The sequence below is a fragment of the Typopeltis vanoorti genome, chromosome 6 (genome assembly GCF_054136105.1).
Source record: "Typopeltis vanoorti isolate ZY-2024b chromosome 6, IOZ_Tvanoo_1.0, whole genome shotgun sequence".
NCBI lineage: Eukaryota > Metazoa > Arthropoda > Arachnida > Uropygi > Thelyphonidae > Typopeltis > Typopeltis vanoorti.
The window spans coordinates 63,219,545-63,241,752 of NC_143554.1; the positions used below are offsets into that span (position 1 = coordinate 63,219,545).

Sequence of the window (22,208 nt, forward strand, 5' to 3'; positions counted from 1 at the left end):
TGATCTGTAGAAAGCATGAGTACTGAACATAAATGAAGACTCTACTTTTTCTTTTTTTTAGGACTTCAGTTTTATTGCTGTTGACTGTTAACTCCATTAATGCTTGATTTTTACATAGATTATCTGGATAGTTTTGGGTAATCTGAAAGTCAGAGTTGATCATTGACTGCAAAGTAGAGACTGCTTGCTTATGTGGATTTGGCCTGTCAAATCTTCAAGAGTTATTCCATGCTTATTTTCTGTAGTCTGAAGTAATGAAACAAATATAGGAATAATGAAGATAATAAAGAGATTGGTGCTTAATGCTCATGAAGTATGGATGTGGAAATGTGGCAAGTTGTTTGATGAGTCAAAATTTAACGATCATGGGATTGATAGAATGAAAGTTATTTGGCACCGATGCAGTTTCATCTGGATTTTATGCTTTACACTTAGTTATTTCTTGATTAAACAAGGCCTCTGTTGTTTTGATGTATGTTGCAATTTTTCAAAAATATTTGATGTAGAATAAACAATCATTCTACCATCTTACACATTGAAATGAAATCTGAAGCTATTTGTATCAGTATACTTACATGATACATCATGATTCCTGTTTTTAATACAGACAGCTAGACACTGTGCGTGTGTGTGTGGTGATAGCCACATGATACGATAGTACCTTCTTATTTCACTTCCACTGCACATATCTGAAGGAATTGTAATAGAGATGGGAAAGTTATTCACATGACATGGATTTAGCACAATGACAAAATGCTATGGCTGACTGTTGCTGTCAAGAACTTTTATAGAGAGAGACCAGAGGATTAGTTTGTGTCTGTGGCACTTTTTTCAAAATGTTTTAGTTTGTTTGTTATAACAGTTTGTGTGTGTAATAAGAAGTAACTGCATTGTATTTTCAATGGTGTCAGATGATAATTATGCTGCATGGTGCCAGAAATATCTCTCCAGTGATTTAAGAATCACCATTGTACATAGGCTGTTCAATAAGTAATGACTATATTTATACAGAAAACAGATTACCTTTAATCGTCATCATTTACATGGTCTTTTTCGAAGTAACTACTGTGAGATGCGATGCATTTGTCCCAACGTTGCGTCCACTTCTTAAACACATGTGAGAGTCCGTTTTTTGAGAGTTCTTTCAAAACCGCCTCCGCAGTTTTTACACATGCTTTGTTGCTTTCGAAATGGCAGCCTCTTAGTGGTTTCTTGAGCTGAGGAAACAGCTAAAAATCGCACGGTGCGAGATCAGGACTGTATGGAGGGTGTGGTAGGATATCTGTGTTGTTCTTCTGCAAAACGTCCACTACACAACCAGCAATATGCAGCCTTGCATTATCGTGGTGCAATAAGAAGCCATTCTTCAGCAATGGACGCTTCCTTTTGACATGCTTGATGATAATCGCTGCTGTGTTGATCATTGTCTCTGTGATGGGCGTTGAAGGTCTTCCCTAACGTTCAAGATATTGCACATTTTGCCTTCCTTCCTTAAAAGTTTTATGCCCTTGACATTGCTTCATCGTGGAAAGCTTCGCGTATCATGTTAAAAGTGTCTGATGCCGATTTTTGCAAACGCACACAAAATTTAATCGCATAATGCTGTTCCAAGGACGCTTCCATTTTGAAGACTGGTCGTGCCTCGTAGGCGCGCCGATGAGCACTTGCGTTTAGTCACGTGACACTCTGGCATATCAGCCCGTATACACCATCTATCAACCTCTTTTGTTAATACAGACAGCAACATTTCTTTATTCCACAGAAATTAATATTGTGATGAGTGGTTTCGCCACAGTAAGTCGTATTACTTATTGAACAGCCCACGTATAATCAGCCATCATTCCTCAACCACCTATTAGTCCTTGATGAAAACCACATTGAGACTTTTTGCAGTGTATTAAAATATGGTGTTCTGGCAAAGTGTGCTGGTTAACAGTACTGAATTTTGTGGAAGTATTATTGTAAAAGTGACTATCAAATTTATCTTTTACATGCTGGTAAAATTCATGTTACATCAAATTCAAGATTTTTTTTTTTTTTTTTTTTTTTATGAAATTATGAAGAGATGACTGAATGTTTGTTTCTTCTCTTCATAAATCTCTCTCCATAACAGGCTAACGTATTATCTATTTCTCTTTGGACTTTCAAGAATTATGAGGCATTAGGATCCACACAAACAAAAAAAAAAAAAAAAATACTGAAAGTATAGGACGTCTGTTTTGAAAGCAAGACTGAGGAATGTGCACACATGCACCACATGGGTTATTTGCTTTGTAGAAGGTCATCATTAATCATGTGTGAAGAAGGTAGCTCAAGTAAAATTTTTGTAATTTACCATTTCCTAGCACTATCACAATAATTTGCCTAAGTCAGGACCTGCCTGTAACACAAGCCTGCAATGGAAAAGTTGTCTGAGGAGTATTAAATGATTCTTATTGGTTTTTAGGTGCTGACGTTCAGAAAAAATAGTAAAAAAATTCCATCACCCACCAGTTTTACCCAGCTTCTAATTTTATCATTTTTATTAGTAGTATTTGGATTTAAATTCAGCACATTGGCATTTATTTTCATTCTCCTTTATTTTTACAGCTAATTAGTTGTATAAGTTCCTTTTTATGGTAAATAAAGAAATTTCCACGAAATTTCTCATTCTTAAGATAGGGGGAATGCAGATAAAAGTGCAGGTGGCTACTTTAAATTTGATTCGCCGAGATAACGGAATGACTTTCCTGTTGTCACAGACACATTTTCTTGTGTGATTCTTTAGTTGAACTTTAGGCCGTTGACTACTAAGGTTATCATATTTCTGAATTTGGCATGCGGTTAGCCTAGTGGCTATATGCTTTTGCAAACACATGCCTGGCGAAGGAGTGTCCTAGGTTCGATTCTGCCCAAGACTGGCCAAGTTACCTGGTCTTGGGTGTGGACAGCAAGGTTTTTCCCCCAGTTTATCTGGGATTTTTCATCCCGCAAGCAGGCAAACCGGCCCTGTATATACACACACACACAGAGATACAATCAAGAATACTTATTACAATCCCTCCAGCCATAGGTCTGAATTGTCATCTATGTAGGTCCCGAGCCCGGATAAAAACATGGGGATTGTGGTGGTGCCCTACCTCCCCGTAAAAGGGGCTCACATCCGTTGAATCACCATACGAAATGAATGAATCTAAGTTAGTGTGAAGATTTAATTTAATGTGTTTGCAGGTTTTTTTTAATGTTTTTACATAGTGTCGTGTAATGGTGTTGATGTCATTCGTTAAAATTCATTTAACTGTGTTTTAAATGGTCTTTGTAATGGCTTCAAGAGTTTGCAAAAATTTACCTAACATTTTTTGCTATATGTGTGGAGAGTTAGTGGTAAAAAAACAATGAAGAAATGTTACAGATTTCATGAAAAAGGTGTAGTATGCATATTTTGGGATGAAACTTGGTGACTTAGATAAGCCATGGGTGCCGCATATAGTATGTTCCATTTGTGTAGAAGAACTTAGAAGGTGGTCGAAGGGAGAACAAAAATCTTTCCATTTCGGGATTCCCATGGTATGGCAGGAACCTCGCAACCATACTGATGACTGTTACTTCTGTTCTTTGAATGCTCGAGGTTTTAATGTGAAAAATAAAAAAGACATTTCCTATCCTAATTTATCATCTGCAATACGCCCAGTGGAACGGGATTTTGTCGCAAGAAGGAGAGTGTTTTAAATACATCTGTGCAAAATTTCCGGGATTACCTACAGCAAAATTGAAAGAATATATTTTTATCTGTCTGGACATCAGGAAACTCTTATGAAGAATAAACTGTTTGAAGAAAAAGTGGCAACTGTTGATAAAGAAGCGTGGAAAGCTTTGAAAGAGGTGGTGACCAAATTTTTAGGAAATCACGAGGACCCCAACTATAAAATGATTGTGGAAGACATGCTACAGAAATTCAAGGATTTGGAATGCTCCATGAACTTAAAAGTGCACTTTCTCAACTTTCATTTAGACTACTTTCCTGAGAATCTGGGAACTGTCAGCGAAGAGCAAGGAGATGGAAAGAAGGTATCAGGGCAGGTGGAATGTCAACATGATGGCAGACTATTGCTGGATGTTGCACAGCGACAACCCAGGAAATAAATTTAAATTTCACAGAAAAAGTTCAAAAAGAAGTTTTGAAGGAAAAAGAAAAAGACACTACAACGAAATATAAAGTATGTACTAAAGATTAATCTTTAATTACTTTAATTCAAAAAATTTTTCCAATACTTTCATTCATAAAATGTTTGCGGAAAATTTTAAATACTGTTATTTTACTTAATATAATGCATTTTAAAGCTATTTTACTATAATATTGAGATCCATTTTGTGAAAAATCCTTACATGATAGAGAAAAATGGAAGAGATATTTGAAATCAGCAGTCAAAAATAAATTAGAAACAGTTAATAGTTTCCAGACTTTTCATGACTCGAATTTTGCAGGCCTGTGTAATTAATGACATGTCAGGATTTCAATTTAACTCTTGTTATCTATTATTTATTTGCCCATTATGTTTTTATTATTATTATTTTTTTAAAATCCTTAGGAGGAGAAGTTGTTTCTAAAAAGCTTCTGAAATCTCCAGGTAGTAAAAGTAACAATGCAACAGCATCCAAACAGGTAGCAAAGAAGAAAGTACAGATTCAGCCCAACAAGTATAAAGGCTTGGCAGTAAATCTTTTAAAAGTAATGTATAGTTTTTTATTTTATTATTATTATTATTATCATGTTTTTGGAAATAGTTTATAATTTTAAAAGTTTATTTTTCACTTGGTTAGACTATAATAAATTTAGTTTAATCCTTTATCCAAGTGTGTGCAAACAAAGTTTGTGCCTGAAAGTATCTTCAGGACTGAAGTAAAGTTTTACCCCAATCCTGAAGATACTTTCAGGTGTAAACTTTGTTTGCACACACTTGGATAAAGGATTAAACTAAGTTTATAATTTATAAAAATATTTGAATAATTTTATTTGGATATCCTATTCAAATTCAAGGCATATTAGCTACAGAGGTGCTGATATGGCATTTGGTGTTTAAAATACACACTTAGTGCAATTCCTGAGTAATCTGAATTTATGGAAGTATTCCAAGAAAAACAGCGGCAGCTATTCTTGCACACAGTTACACAAAAAAATGACAACTCGTCCATGTATCTTCAACTATGCTTTACTGCAAGCATATTCAGTTTCTAATTAAAGCAGGTATCAAAACATTAATAATTTACTTGCATAGGCATCAGCTATCCAGCAAAGAAATAGAATACAACTATTTTGACACATCACTGTGCTTTTACTTGACAGCTACCAATACCACAAGCAGTGCATGACTTTCTTTACAATTTTCAATCACAAACAAAATTCACAACCCTTGAAGATATTAATTCCTCAATAAGAACTCAGATAATGAGGATTCTATAGAAAATCACCATTCTTTCCATATATTTATTTTCTTGAGGGAATTAATTACAACACTCCCTTTTCCTTGATCCTGTATTCGTGTCATTCTTTTCCCCATGTCCATCAACTGTTTACTTCATATCACAATATAACACAATCTGTATCCTTCATGATTTGCAACTGCATGAATAAAATCATATCAGCCATATATCATAAATGCAAAGAACAGTTTGGTGATGGTGACTTGATATCTTTATCAGTGGTGCAAAGAAGATGAAGTTTTTTCTTTTCCACTGGATGTCTGTTTCATGTACTCATCGTAAAATTGACATTTCATTTAGCAGTTGCTTCTAAATGAAAAACTGTTTCCTTAAACTTGAGACACAGTTAGGCTTTACAGCCTCCCTAGTTATGTATCAAGAATATAGCAGAACTACATTCACTTCTGCTATATTCTTTTTTCAACAGAGTATCATTTCGACAAACATAATTTTATCCATCCACCGTATTGTATCAATATTTGTATGCATCTTTTATTCCAATTTTAATTAACCAAACCAACAATAAACATCTGCCCTAAATAATGATGTAAAAATGTTCAAACAACTTGGAACATCTTTACAAATGTATCAAGATAACTTCTGAAAATGAATGGTGTTATAACTTCTTTATACAATGAAAATTAGTATCAGTACTTTAAAATTGAATTTAAGTTATCTTGAATAAAATGGCAATCCAGTGGTTAGGCAGTTCTCTACCTGCTTGACCAAATAGTTAGCATATCAGCACACCAACAGGTTGCGATTTGAATCCTACTATGGATATGGATGCTTGTGATTGTCTTTTGAATTTCATTGCCCTGTTTATTGGGAGCCTGAAAATATTTAGTCTCTAAAGTAGGGTTTCCAGACATTGTAAAAAATAACTAAAACATATAAACATATATGAATTGTACAGAGGAAAAACAACTTCAGGCCATTATTTGTCATTTGTTTTTTTAATTTTTAAGTACTATTTAAATTAATTATGCTTAATATACATGAATGTACCATATCTATTATTTTTTTATTTTGGTATGCTATGTTTACTTGCATTTTGACAACAAGGAAAATTTAATTACATTTTTTTCGGAAGTCAATATCACGGACTGAAGTTGTTTTTCCCCTGCACCCTTCATATATATATATATATAATCAAGTTAGATTTTAGATTTCTGCATTTATGGACACAGAATAATTTAACAGAGGGATAAATTAAAGCTACAATTAAGATTCTGTTGATTTTTATTCAAAATTTATTTTATGTAAAAAGTTCCTGAAATTGATTACTTAGAAATTCATGATTTCACACTGCATTTTGTGTGTGTGTGTGTGTGTGTGTGCGTGTGCGTATACATACACACACATGTGTGGTTCTTTTTTCAGAAAAAAAAAAAAAAAAGATATTCATTTAAAAAAAAAGCTGATTAACATGAAAATTGCTCATAATGAAACAGAAATTAAAAGATGTTTCAGTCAACTAACTGGCTAACAGAATATACTGTAATTCCTTAGCCTTAACAGACCACATAATCCGCTCTGTATAATCAATCTGAATTTAAAAAAAGTGACTACAAAAGCAATAGGCATGAAGGCAGGAGTAAGAAACAGTTAAACAAGAGTGGTCAGAGTGCAGGAGGAGCAAGTGTATAGTGTAGCAGCTAGAGTAAGAAGGGATGGTGTTGGTGGGATATCCTCAAGAATGAGAGTGTTTTTTATGCGACTCCCACCCATAAAATGTGTAAACTTATAGTATGTTAGTACTGGGGGCATACTATGGATTATTTTTTCCCCTATTTTTAATTATTTGATGTATATATATATATATATCAAGCTATTTTAAACCTGGTTTTAATCCATTTCCCAAGTAAGCAAACAGACAAGTATGTCAAGTTTGCGCCTGCAAGTAGTGCAAGTCTTAGGCTACTCGTGGTGAAGGTGAAATAAGCTCTGATCACTATTCTTAATATTGACCCTTAATGCAAAGCACATCTCCTTGAGGAGATGTATGATGCTATGCATTAAAGGCAAGTGGCCACTACCCAGACCGGTTTCGACCTTTATTGAGGTCTCATCAGTGGGAGCCAAGCTTAGAAATACAAAATTTTAAGTAATACAGAGCTTATAAGTATTTTACCAAAACAAGTTACCATAAGGTGCTTTGATCTTATTAAATAAAAATCTCAGGATGAGAGATAGATGTGGAAAGTTTTTTACCTTGAGTATAATAATAGTTAAAGATACCAAGCTATTTTAAACCTGGTTTTAATCCATTTCCCAAGTAAGTCAAGTTTGCATCTGCAAGTCTGGGTGACCCGCATGTAGTGCAAGTCTTAGGCAACTCGTGGTAAAGGTGGAATAAGCTCTGGTCACTATTCTTAATGTTTAATGCATAGCATCATATATCTCCTCAAGGAGATGTGCTTTGCATTAAGGGTAAATATTAAGAATAGTGATCAGAGCTTATTCCACCTTTACAACAAGTTGCCTAAGACTTGCACCTTGCAGGCGCAAACTTGACTTACTTGTCTGTTTGCTTACTTGGGAAATGGATTAAAACCAGCTTTAAAATAGCTTGGTATCTTTAACGTATATTATACCCCAAGGTAAAAAACTTTCCACATATATATATATCAAATCAGCTATCAGCTAACACCTTTTATTCCATAATAGGGAGTAGGCGAGGCCTTTATACCCTATCTAGCTTTTGGAGACTGAGTGGGCAGTTCAATCCCCATTGGTAGCCAATCAGAGATAGCTGGCCCATGTCTATCACTAATTATAGGCAGCTACTGATGAAGAGACTAGCAACCAAGTGCTGCCATCTCTTGGTGCCTAACTCTAACAGGATATGTTATCGTCTGAAATAATGTGGGGTACTATGGTCGATTTTCTAGTTTCCGGGAGGAAAAACCTGCTTGCCCGTGCCTGAGATTGACTAACTTGGGAACCGGTCGAAGATAGGTTAGAAAAAGTTCCTCCAGTCGGCAACTAGACTTGAACCTAGGTCTAACTTCGAGCGAGCAAGCGCCATTTCCACTGAGCTACACAGGCCTATATATATATGTGTATGTGTGTGTGTGTGTATGCATGTATGTATGTTTTATTTTTTTACTGCTCGAGAGTCCAAACTAGGAACTTTTGTAAGCCACTTCGAGCCTCTAATAAGCAACAAAATTTATCCACCACCTGAAAACAATCACATACATCCATGATCATGGTGGGATTTAAACCTGCAGCCTGTTCATTAGAGAGTGGGTATGCCAACCAGCATGGCAAAAAAATTGCAAGTAGATTTGTTATGTTTGTATTAATATAAGGAATATCAGAAATAAAGTTTATAGAATTTATTGAGTCAGTATAGCCAAAGATAATTGCTGTAAGTGAAACTTAGTTGTTTGCTGATGATATATTATCAGGTGAATGAAAGTGGAGGGATATAGAATTTTCCAGAATGATAGGAAGGTGAAAAGAAGAATAGGGGAGGTACTGTTAATGATGGAGAAATTGTCCTATAAGGGTGGAAGTGAAAAATGTGAAGATTTTGAAGCAGTTCAGTGTGAAGTTGAAATTAATTCAATAGTACATCTAATAGAATGTTATAGGCAGGCACTGATTATGAAATGTTTTGACCAGTCAGTTTGGCATGTAAAACAAAGTAATGCTAATAGGATATGTTAATTATTGGAATGTGAATTTGAAGGAAGAGATGTGTATGGAAACAAGGAGAGTGAATTTGTTGAGTTTTACTGAGGGATAACTATCTTAAGTGGCATGTGATGATTGGTGATATCTTCAAAAGATGTGTGGTTGTGAATGAGGTATAACACAGCTACCAGTTGGTGAGAGTGAAGGCACATATATGTCCAATTCTAAAGTGTATGATTAATATAAGCTTTGAAATCAACTAACATTAATAACTTCAGTTGATATGCTGTGAGTAAAAGAGGTTGACAGAGCATGAGAATTGATTTGGAAGCTTCTGACACAACTGTTTTCATTAAGAGTTTTGCAAATAAATAGAGTAGAAGTGAGGTGGGCTAAATCAATTCAATCAGATAAGCAATACAGAAAAAAAATTGTTTGGGAGGAAGAACAAGTATAAGTGCAGTATAAGAGATTAAATAGTTTGGTCATCCAAGCAAAGTGATAATCCAAGGGAATTCTTCTAATGTATGGTGAGCAAGAGGAAGAATAATTATGGAGGCGTGATGCTGGTAGATAGTTATGGTGACAAAGTGGCCATAGTAAAGGATATAGTGTATTTTTTTTTTTTTTTTTTTTTTTTTTTGTATTAATGATTATGTTATACACAAGTGGAAGAAGAAATGGGACATTGGTGTCATGTGCAGGTGAGAATTGAGAAGAAAGAAATCTTTTGACTTTTTTGAAAAATTGGAGGTTGTAGTTACAAAACACCTCATGAGAAAGTCTGTTCCAGAGGACAGAGGTAGATGGAATAAATGTAGTGATGTGGGATAACTGTTGTGTTTTTTTACCTGGTCCAACAGAAAGTGAAAGAATGATTGCTGCCTGTTTCTTGACACAGTGACCATGAAAGTACCATGTAAAAGTGACAGCTGAAAAAATAATGATCCATAAGATAGTGGTTGAAGTTAGCCTGTGAGCCAAATTGCTCTCCTCTGGACAGCATCAAGAATTTTTAAGGAGGTTTTAGGTGCACTTACCCTAACATATGAACAGTATTCTAAGGATGAGTGGGTGAGAAATAGTTTCTTGAGTAGCTAGTTTTGTAGAGGCAGGGAAAGCAAATAATGTAATGTGTTTATGCTAGGAGAAGCTGGAGGTAAATGTCAGTTCAAGGAGAAATCTGATCCCATCTGGTAATCTGTGTATTACTGAGGGTAATGGAATGCAAGCTGAGGTCCCTTTTCAAGAGAAAAGGCCACTCATGTTTATGCATGATCTTGACAATGTGCTCTACATTTCATTGAAGACAATCAGCATGTTCTTGTCCCATTGAAGGATAGTACAAAGATCAGTGTTCAAAGCATTAATTGCAGATAATCTTGAAGCTTTGGGATGTCTGAGCACTATATGGTTTGCTGAAAGAGTAGGATGAATGAATGAGATATACTATCGTCAGTAAAGCTGTGGATGGGATTAGTGGTGATTGAGAGCAGGTCGTTTATGTATAGGAGAAAGAGGGTGGACGATAGAACAGATCCCTGAGGCATTCCAGCACTGATGGTGAAGCTTGAAAAGAGGGTACCATCCAGCATGAGATACAGTGAACGACTGGAGAGAAAGCTGGCTATCCAATGTGACAGGTAGACCAAAAAAAGACAATTTGTTCAGCAGGCCTCAGTGTCAGATGTGGTCAAGAGTAACCATGTTTTTTTCTGAACCTTTCCATAACACATGTCCAGGGGTAGGTGATGTAGGCTAAGAGTTAGTTATGGATCTAGATTTTTAGAATCCATATAAGTGGTCATTGATTAACTGGTGAGCCTCAGACAGCGGAGAAGTTGATTTTGTTTACTTATGTTCTCCATTATTGGGAAAGATTGAGGTGATGCTAATCAGTCAGTAATTAGATGGTTGCCTTTTATCTCTCAGTGAACAGTTTATCAGCATATAACAAGCTGGTGTATATAATGCTGTGCAACATGTAGAAAGGAGTCGAATATTATGCAAATTAGAGAAATTAAATATTGCAGGATTTGGTATTAATGAAATATCACAGTGTATTTTTAAGGGATGTGCAGAAGAGTTAGCTATACCTTTGGCCTGATTATTTAATGAAAGCAGTGAGGAAGATTTCTAAAGAATGGAAAGAAGTTTCCAATTAGGCCAGTCTGTATGTTTGCAGTTGTGTTCAAGGAGATAGAGAAGCTGGTTGCAAATAGATTAGAGGGATTGGGTTAGACGTAATATTTTCTCTGCTGGTCAACAAGGGTTTGTGAGAGGCATGTCTTCTTTTATCAATCTGTTTGCATTTTATGATATAGTGATGAATTACTGTATGCAAATCTCCCTAGAATAAGGGAGATTCGCACAGTAATATTCTCAGACTGGATAAAGGCATTTGATAGATTACCACGTGACAAGTTGGTGGATAAGTTGCAGAAGAAGGGATTGGATGATAGATTGGTTTTAGATGGAATGAAGATTTGCTTTCTAAACATTACCAGCAATTTGCATATGATGGAGCAGTATCTCAGAAAAAAGAAGATGGTGGGCCTCAACATTTTGTTCTTCGGTGTGTTGTTGTTTAACTTAGTTGTTAGTGATATTTCGTGCAAATTTCTTTGGGATCTTCAAATATTTGCTGTAATACATAGTTAAGTCGACTTTTGAGGAGAATTCTCATATATTAAATTGGAAAGATGAGTGTGATTATAATTTTAATATTAATAAATGCAAGGTACTGCACTTTGAAGTGCAGAAATATAAGGCTGTGGTGGAGTTGTGCTTCAGGAAGTGGTTGAGATTTTTGATGTTGGAATGATGGTGGACAGTGGACTAAAGTTCTGATGGTACAGTGCAAGTGTTGCTATGATAAGAAGTGCATTAAGTAGGGATAAGAAGGTGATGCCACTGTATAAGGTGTTAAGACAATACATAACTGTTGTGCTTAAATTTGGTCTCTAGTTTTCATTATGGTGTGGAAACACTAGAGACAATCTAGATATGAATAAATAAAGCAAGATTAGAACTCTCGAATGTTGGTTATACAGAATGATTGAGAAAATGTAGATAATGATTGAGAGGACTTTACCAGATTAATTATTCATCAATTTCCTGAATATGTACTCTCAAGGAATGTTCAGACTACTATGACAGCACTACATGATTAAAATTATATTATTAATAATCTCTTATCAACAATTTTTCTCCGAATTAGTCTATAACTTGTCAGCACTCCAATATTGTAATATATAACATTTTGTTCTTTTAAGGCACTTTGACTGAATCATTCCTAGACCTTGGTCCCAATATGAGTCTTTTTCCTGCTATTTTGGCATCAGACACCTGTTTTGCCAACTTTTCCTCTCTCATTCTTAGATTAACCCTGCTCACATATTCTTCAATGAAAACAATTAAAAGTTTCTAATGTTCCTTCCTATTGACTTCATTTTTAATATTATTTTGCCACTGGTGCATTTGTTCAAGCCCCTAAATTTTTTTTGAAAATTTAGGGGCTTGAACAAATTATTAACTCTCATATCTGTGGTCTCTAATCTTTGATCAAGTGCTTTAAAACTGTTTTGAACACTCTCTTGTATACTGCTAGTTTAATGTTTCCACTAATTTCTATTATTTTATATAAATTTATTCAACTGGCTAACTGCCATACCAGCTTTGATTAATTCTGTTGTCTATTTCCAGATTTAATTTGCCACCTTCACTTAAAATTGTGCCTAAATAGCTAAAATGTTTATTTTTTCTATAGACTGTCCATTTAGAATGCAGTGAAGTTTTCAATTTTCCTGTATATTTTCATAGTTTTGGTCTTTTTATTGCTGATTTTCATGCCAAATTTGTTACAGCTGTTCAATTTAGTTATCGAATCATGGAGACTTGTGCTAGATGTGCTTAGGAGTACATCATCTGTATACAGCATAGAGCTAATTTCGTATGTGATTTCATATGTGATTCATATAGATGATGAATAAGAGTGGAGATAACGTGCATCCTTGTCTTACGCTTGATTTTACAATAAACCATCTTTCTGTATTGCCTTTGATCCTAGCTGCTGACTTATAACTTAAATATAGAGAATCTGTTGCTGTTTGTAATGTTCCATTTACCCCACAATTGTTGTAGTGTATTGAACAGCTTTTCTCTGTTCTGTGTAACCTGTTGCATGTCTTTTCCAGATCTACAAAAGTACAGATCCTTGTGATATTCCCATGATTTCTCAACTATTTGTCATAAAATGAAAATCTCATCTTGACTACCTCTATTTGACCTTAACCTGGCTTGTTCTCCAAGTTTCTCTTCCACAATCTTTCTCTACCTCTTTTTAAGTATGCTTACATAAATCTTACCTAGAACACTTAAGAGCAATTCCCCTGTAATTCTTACATTCAGCTTTATTCACTTTTTTATAGATGAGAACTATGAGAGCTGAACTGAAATCATCTGGACCATCTGACTGGATCCTCTGAATTATACAATGTAGCACTGCAAAAGTTTCATACCTCCATATTTGAGCATTTCTAGTCGAATATCATCTACTCCAGCTGCCTTTCCACATTTCAAGTTTTTGATGGCTTTTTCTACTTCAAGTATTGATATGTGTACTTCTGTTTGCATTTCTCTTGAAAATATTATACTATAATTCTTTACTGCTTGTTTTATTTAACAGCCTTTCAAATTAATTACTTTTAGAGATCTAGGATATATATATATATTCTAGATGACTGGAGTATATATATTCAGTTTTTATGTCATCTTTTTTGTCTTTGATTCCTTTTACAGTACTCTTTTCTCCATTTCTAAGCTTTTTCACTAGTCTTCAGAACATGATTCCAACTTCCTTATATTTACCTTCTATATTCTTACTGAAATCTTCTTATGACTTTTGTTAGTTACTTTCTCATATGTTTTAGCTCTCTTACATTTCTCTCTGTATTCCAGAAGCAGTACTGTCTATAAATAAACAGTACTGTTTTTGGAATACTGTAGAATAAATTGGATGCTTCTTAAGTTCATTTATAATCTTTTCAAATAGAGCAAGGCTTGGGTGTGATATTTGATATATTTATTGGAAAAATTGATATTTTTCTTATTCACAGAGTTTTCATGTGCATCACTGATTCACTGAAGCCACAATCTTTTGACAAATACTAGTTCTCTCTTTTGGAATTGAATATCAAATTTCTTTATTCTTATTAAATGAATGTCTTATTCATCAAATATTTTTTTGAGAAATAAGATGTGAGTAGATGATTTTGTCTGGATTTTCTCTAGTGTACAATCACATCATAGATTTAAGACTTTCTTGACAAACAAACTTGCAGCACCTGTTTTTTTTTTCCTTTTTTAAATACTTGGAGATATGTTTTTATAAGAAAGTTGTCATTCCCATTACATAATGGGAGAACTTGCCTTTTTTTATTATTTTTATCCCCCCTTTCCCCATCTTCAAAAAAAAAAAAGAAAAACAAGAATTTAAGATATCTGCTCTTTTAGCACTGAACTTTAGAAAGTTGTTGTTTTTTTTTTAATAAAAATAAAACAAAAATTTTATTTCAATGAATAGCAGTTTTCTCTGAAAGGCTGTATTTAGAAAGGTAGCATGTGTGATTTTAGGCCCCTAATTGTAGTAATTAGAGTTTTCTAGCACTTAATATTTAATATGCAACAGGTGTTTCACTGTGTATTCATGCATACTCCTTTGTATATATGTTTTATTCATTAAATTATCTTTGATATTTTTCTGATTTGGTTTGATGATTCAGTTATCTTAATGATTATATGAATAGGAGCATAAGCAAAGGCGAGAATAATTTAAGCTACATTTATTTAGGATCAAATTTACGTACTTACTTGATTAAATATTTCCTTTAATTGATTATAAAACAGGTCTCAAGTGTTATATTTCTTTATGTAGGTTATCTTCCTCCAATGTATATCAGTAATCCTCACAATTTGACAATGAATCCAAACCATAGTTTTCCTGATGATGATAGTAAAATAAATTCAAGTTTTTCATATGACAGTGATTCCAGAATAGCTAACTATTTGACCACCCACAGTACTAATGTACTATGGGTTTGCATCCTTTTGTGGATGGGGCTTTAAAAGATAAAATAAAATTATGGACACTTGAATAATATGATTATCAACTTGAAAACCCATTCCCAATATTGAGAAGCTTGACTAAATGAAAATAAGAAACAGTTTTCATTACCACCATAGCACTAATCGTATATATAAACCTTTTAGATTTTGGTCTAAAATCCCTTCCCACAATGCCCCTCTACTCTTTCATTTTGGCATATAATTTAATATTTGTGATTCATATTTTTTACATACTATATAACAGTGGTGTTCAACCTTTTTTACTATGCGAGCTAGTTTTCTATAAAAAGTTATTCGGCGATCTACTCTCTTATATAGATCACGTTCCCCCAACCTGATATCTGATTACGCACAAATAAACAACTAAAAACTTTATTTGTGTATTTAAAAATTTATTTATCACTTTCAATTATTTTAATACAACAAAAAAAACAACAAATATATTGGAATAAAATATTTATTTCTCTATTTTGGAAAACCAAAGTTAGAAAAAAACGACAGATTGATTACAAACTCACACAAGTTACAGGAAATGCTGGTTGATTAAAAAAAAAAAAAAAAAAAAAAAACAGTTAATGTGAAATTTGGCATTGTTTGGACCTCGCAATATTTTCATAGTCAAGAAGGGACAAATCGCAGACAATCATCCAAATGATCATTTGTAATTTGGTTTCTTAATTAATTTTTTATCACGGTCATATTTGAAAAAAGTGGATTCTGACAAGTATGTTGATCCGAAACACGACAGAATATTTCACGCAATATCAGTTAATATTGGGAATTTTTCATGTGCATACTTCCAAATGACTTCATTGTTTATTGATTTTAAATGTTAACAATTCTGAATGTTTATTATCTCAAGTTCTACTACAGCTTGGTTTATATCAAACAGCCCACTAATTTTATTTGAAATTTCTGTGATGTTCAAGTTTTCTTGAAATGGATTATTGATAAAATATACAATCATTTCAGTTTCATTAAAATCTTTAAATCTTGAATTTATTTCTTCCTCAACTAATTCTAATTCACAAATAAATTCTTTTAAATCATATAGCAAAACATTTCTTGATTTTGTTCAAAAAATTTTAATAAATATGGGAAATGTCTAAATTTGTGGTGATTTATATTTTTCTTTAAATAAAGTAAGTATTGTTGGAAAGTTTTTATTGAACTTAATATGTCAATTAAATTTTTATCTCTATTTAACTCTAAATTTAAATTGCTTAATTTCCTACAGAAATCTACTAAAAATGATAAGTGTAACAACCATCTTTTATCACTCAATTGTGGATAAATATCTCCTTTTTCATCAAGAAAATTTTTTATATCGTTAATTAATACAAGAAATCTTTCTAAAAATTTACTTCTGCTGAGCCAGTGAGCATTATTGTACAATAGAAGTTCCCTATCATCATCTGCCTATAATTTAAATAACCACTGTTGCAGGACTTTTCCTTGAACAGAATTTATAATTTTAAACGTAATATCCAAAACATCTTTTATGTTTAATCGTTTACCACACAGTACTTGTTGGTGAATAATACAGTGGTATGTTAAAAAAATCTGGATATTTGTCATCATTTTTATATAATGAATTGAAGCCTGATTTATTACCTATCATTGCAGGAGCACCATCAGTAGTAATAGACACAAGTTTAAAAAGTGGAAGTTTGTGTTGTTTCACAAATTTTATGATTGAGTGGTGTATATATATATATATATATATTAGATTTCTCATCAGTTTCATTTGTCTTCTAACCTGCAAAATAGTTTTGGGAGGTTGCAATCATTCTTATCCACATAACTAATTTAAGTTATTTGCTTTATTTCAGTTTAGAAATAATAATAAAATGAACTTCATATTGCTCTTTCAGAAGTTATTACAAAATATTGGTTGATAGTTCATATATTGAGTTATATATATATATATATATTTTTTTTTTTTTGTGTGTGTGTGTGTTTTTCAGAAACATCTGCAGCAAAAAATAAGAAAACAGCAAGACAGTTCTGTATATAAATCAAGCCCACAGCGAGAGCTAAGGCATTTACATGAATTAAAATATGTGCATGAACTAAACCGTACCTCTCAGCGGAATCTTAAACAGCTGAAATTTAAACAAGAATTAAATCATAAATCAGAACGCCAAAATCAAAAGCCTCAGATGTTAACACGTATACAAGAACTAAATCGTAAATCAGAACGTCAGAGACTCAGGCGACTGAACCAAAAAGAAGCACAGAGTCAAAAACAAAGTTTGAAACGCACACAGGAATTAAAGCGTTTGCCAGAACGGCATAAGCAGAAACCCTGTCCACTTAAGCGCACCCAGGAACTAAAACATATCCAGGAACAGCGAAAACGTAAACAAGAAACACTGAAACAGCAAAAACGTAAACAGTTGGCATTGAAACAGTTACGTGAACAGCAAAAACAGAAGCAAGCTTTGAAACGCCTACAAGATGAACATCAGGAGAACTTGAAACGTGTACAAGAACAACAAAGACAGAAACAAGAGAACTTGAAACGTATACAAGAACAACAAAGACAGAAACAAGAGAACTTGAAACGTATGCAAGAACAACAAAGACAAAAACAAGAGAACTTGAAACGTGTACAAGAACAACAAAGACAAAAACAAGAAAACTTGAAACTTCTACAAGAACAACAAAGACAGAAACAAGAAAACTTGAAACTTCTACAAGAACAACAAAGACAGAAACAAGAGAACTTTAAACGTGCACAAATGCAGCAGAGACAAAAGCAAGAGAACTTTAAACATGTACATGATCAACAGAGACAAAACTTGAAACATATACATGAAGAACACAGACAGAAACTAGAGAACTTGAAACACATAGAAGTGCAACAGAGACAGAAACAAGAGAACGTAAAATATACACAAGAGCAACAGAGACAAAATGTGCAAGCTTTAAGACACATTCGTGAACAAAGACAGAAACAAGAAACAAAATATGCAGAGCAACCTACAATGAAGTTTCAAGAAATAACCTATGCACAGGAATTTCAGGATCAACATGAGAATGAAGATGATGATGATGACGATGAAGAAGAGGAAGAGGAGGATGAAGAAGGGGAAGAGGAAAAAAGCAAACAGATGTGTGGTGATTGTGATGGTTGCCTTAGGGAAGAAGACTGTGGAAATTGTGAATCTTGTTTGGTATGTTTCTGTTTTTCTCTGAAAATTTTGAAAACATTGCATTACGTAATAATATTCTTGTTATTTGTGTTGTTTGTTTTTAAAATGCATTTATATCTCTGAGATTCTCGTGTGTATGTGTTCTTCATTTTCAACATAGCTAAACAAAAATATATGTATATAGAAAATATCAGAGAACATAGAAACAATTTGCTGTGTATAACATTTCATTGTTCTGAAACAATTATTATACTATATTGACAAGCATGATCTTGTAAAGAAATTTCAATGCATACACCATAAATGAGAAAGTACATCTAGAATTACAAAAACTAGTATTCAAAGCTAGCCATCCTTCTGGGGATTTTTAATTACATTAATCTACTGTTCATCCAATCCCCAAAACAGCAATCCTTCAAAGATTCAAACTTTCCTGCAATACATTAGTGCTCCTGTCCCAAATTTAATCACTTTTTTTTTTCCCTTAACACTAGATATCATTCTTTATAGATATGTAAAAGTATACTAAATTGTAAATATAAATTAAATGGGTAATATAACAGAAAGAAATCTTAATATTATCATTAAAAAAAAAAGTATAGCTCCTTAAACGAATTCATCACATTTTCTTTTAGAATAACATCATAATGGATGTAATTTAGATATGTAGCCTCCTGTTTGCATTTACTTATATATGGCCATATCGATATTTATTCTTCTTTTTTGTAAATTTACTGTTTTACAGAGTAGACTCATGTTTGCTTTTATACGGCTAAGAAATAATAATGTTTATTCTGGCTTTCTAAATTTAGCAAGAATAAAGATTACCTTTCTACAGGATTTAAAAAAAAAAAAAACCCTGTTTCTTAGCATAGAGTTTCATTCCTGTTAACTGTCTGTGGGAAATTTGCATCTACAATTACTTCGTAAATCTTTAGGCTACATATTTTTTAAAATGCTGGGAAATGAAACATTTTTTCCAGGAATGATTTACTCATCATTTGGTGCTGCAAATAAACACACATGGAGAGCAATTAACTTTTAGTTTCAGAATTGTTTTGCTAATGCTAAATGACTGATGTCAATCATTTATATACGTTGCCCTAAGTAATTAAATTCATTTCATGGACACTTTTATGTTATCAGGCATTTAATAATACAATAATGTAAATGGACAATGGAACTTATTTGTGCCTATGGTCCCACAGAAGGTTCTAAGGAAAAAGTGGGAGAATTGTTTGAGTCATTAGAACAGGCAACTGATATTAAGAAAATGGAAAGAGTGGTTCTTGTTGGAGACCTGAACAGCAGAGTAGGAAATGGATCTCACCAAGCATATAGGAACATTTTGGGAAAATTTGGAGAAACGGGCAAAGCTAATAATAATGGTAAGTATTTTATGGACTTCTGTTCAGGGCATGGACTAGTCATTACCAACACCATGTTTCAACATAAAGATGTTCACATGGAGAGAAGATACAAGAAATAATAGCATCATTGACTACGACATTGTGGATAGTGATATCATAAGGCTGGTTCAGGATACAAGAGTGGACAGGGGATTCGAAATTGGAAATGACCATTAATTAGTACTTAGCAGAATAACGATGGATATCATGTTGTAAAGAACAGTGTGTAAAAAAGTTTTAACACGTTCATTGCCAATCATGCGATACCGCGTGATGCGAGTTCTCACAAAACGGCTGATCACGCATTATTGCATGGACGTCGCTATCAAGTTTCTAAACTAAATAAAAAAATTAAAAAAATTTGGCCACCACACGAAATTCCAATTTTCAGCTTGGCAATGAACATGTTAAAAACTTTCTTACAAAAAAAGTTTTAATAAGCTACTAATTATATGAAGAGCCAAAGGCTTCAATTCGGCAACATGAACTTATTTAAGTTAAGGGATATCACATCCCATATTGTTTCCTAGCCAAATATAGAAACTATATAAAGTTCATCGATTCCAAGCATAAGCAAATACCTGGATAGTATAACACCTGACCCATTTGATAGTTCAAACTGAGGCAACTCATAGTAAGGGTGGAGCAAGCTCCGATCACTATTCTTGGTATTTACCCATAATGTGAACTTAGCTCCTAGGAGCTGTATTACTGTTCTACATTATGAGAGAAGGTCACTACCCAGACCGGTTTCAACCTTTATTGAGGTCTCATCAGTGAGTAGGTAGACCTAGTTAATACCAAGTTTGTAGCGAACAGAACTTACGTCCCTTCTATGAGAATTGCCAAGAAGATGTCCTAATAAATTACTAATTATATGAAGAGCCAAAGGCTTCAATTTGGCGACATGAACTTATTTAAGTTAAGGGATATTACATCCCATATTGTTTGTTAGCCGAATAAGAAACTCATAATAAGTTGTTGTTGTTGTTTTAATAAGCTGTTGAGCAGCTTGTAAAAAGTAAATTGTAGACTCAACTATGCAAACATTATTGAAAAAAAAATTGCAGCAGTGTGAAAACAAGAACCAAACCTTGGAGCCTCATTGGCAAACTCTGAACAAAACATTAATTGATTCAGCTAGGGAGGTATATGGTGAATTTGTCTGCAAGGATAGAAAAAAATAACCCCATGATTGACATAAGAAGTTAAAGAAGCAGACCTGGAAAAGAAGAAAGTATACTAAAAGTTCCTAGCAAGTAAGTCAGCAAATAAGGCTATTGAAAAAGATTAGAAATGGGGGAAAGAGTACTGTAAGAGGAATCAAAGATGGAAAATTGAAAATAAGGATATCCTAAATGTCTGGAGTAATTACTTTGAAAGACTTAAACAAACCAAGCAGTGACAGAATTATACTAGAAAATTTTCAAGAGGAATGCAAAGAGGAGTACATATCAATACTTCATCATCATCATCAAATTCCTGCCATGTACCCTCAAGGGGGTGTACAGGATATGACAGTACTACATGAAAAAATTACATCATTACTACCTATCTACAATTTTCCTCCAAATCAGTCTGTTACTTGTCAAGACTCCAACATTATCAGATCTTATATTTCTATCGTCTAAGGCACTTTGTACCATATCAATCCACCTATATCTTGGTCTTCCTCTGGGTCGTTTTCCTGCCAACCTGGCAGAGAACACTTGTTTTGCTAATCTTTCCTCTCCCATTCTATTTAAGTGACCATACCACCTGAGATTAGCTCTGCTAACGCATTCCTGGATGCTGACAATGTCAAGTTCTTTCCTAATATCCTCATTTTTAATATGATATTGCCATTGATGCCATCTGTTCACGCCTCTAATCTTTCTCAGGACTCTCATATCTGCGGTCTCTAGTCTTTGGTCAAGTGTTTTACTTCTGACCCAGCTCTCAGATCCATAAGTTAAAACTGGTTTGAACACTATCTTGTATACAGCTAATTTAGTGTTCCGACTAATTTCTTTCTTATTCCATATGAATTTATTCAATTGACTTCCCACCATACCAGCTTTGCTGATTCTGTTGTCTATTTCTATATTTAATTTACCATCTTCAGTAAAAATCGTGCCTAAGTAGCTGAAATGTTTTACTTGTTCCTCAGGTTCTCCATTCACAACACAGTTGACATTTTCACTGATTCTGCCTATTTTCATTGTCTTTGTCTTTTTATTGCTGACCTTCATACCATATCTCTTACAACAGCTATTCAATTTAGTCAGAGAATCTTGCAGACTTGTAGCGGATTTATTTAGAAGTATAACATCATCCGCATAAAGCAAAGAGCTGACATTAACATCTCCAATTTTGATATCAGGTTTAATACCACATTCCTTCATAATGTGATCCATATAGATAATGAATA

The 22,208-nt window shown here is 33.6% G+C and overlaps 1 protein-coding gene across 1 annotated transcript in view; it reads left to right on the plus strand.

Annotated features, from left to right (window-relative positions):
• LOC150105496 (uncharacterized) overlaps positions 1-22,208 on the plus strand; it is a 280,173-nt gene that overhangs the window by 36,713 nt on the left and 221,252 nt on the right. Inside the window, exons 4-5 of the mRNA XM_090394206.1 lie at positions 4,569-4,708; positions 17,199-18,410. Of these exons, the coding sequence (XP_090250332.1) occupies positions 4,569-4,708; positions 17,199-18,410 (1,352 nt within the window). The remainder of the gene's footprint in view (positions 1-4,568; positions 4,709-17,198; positions 18,411-22,208) is intronic.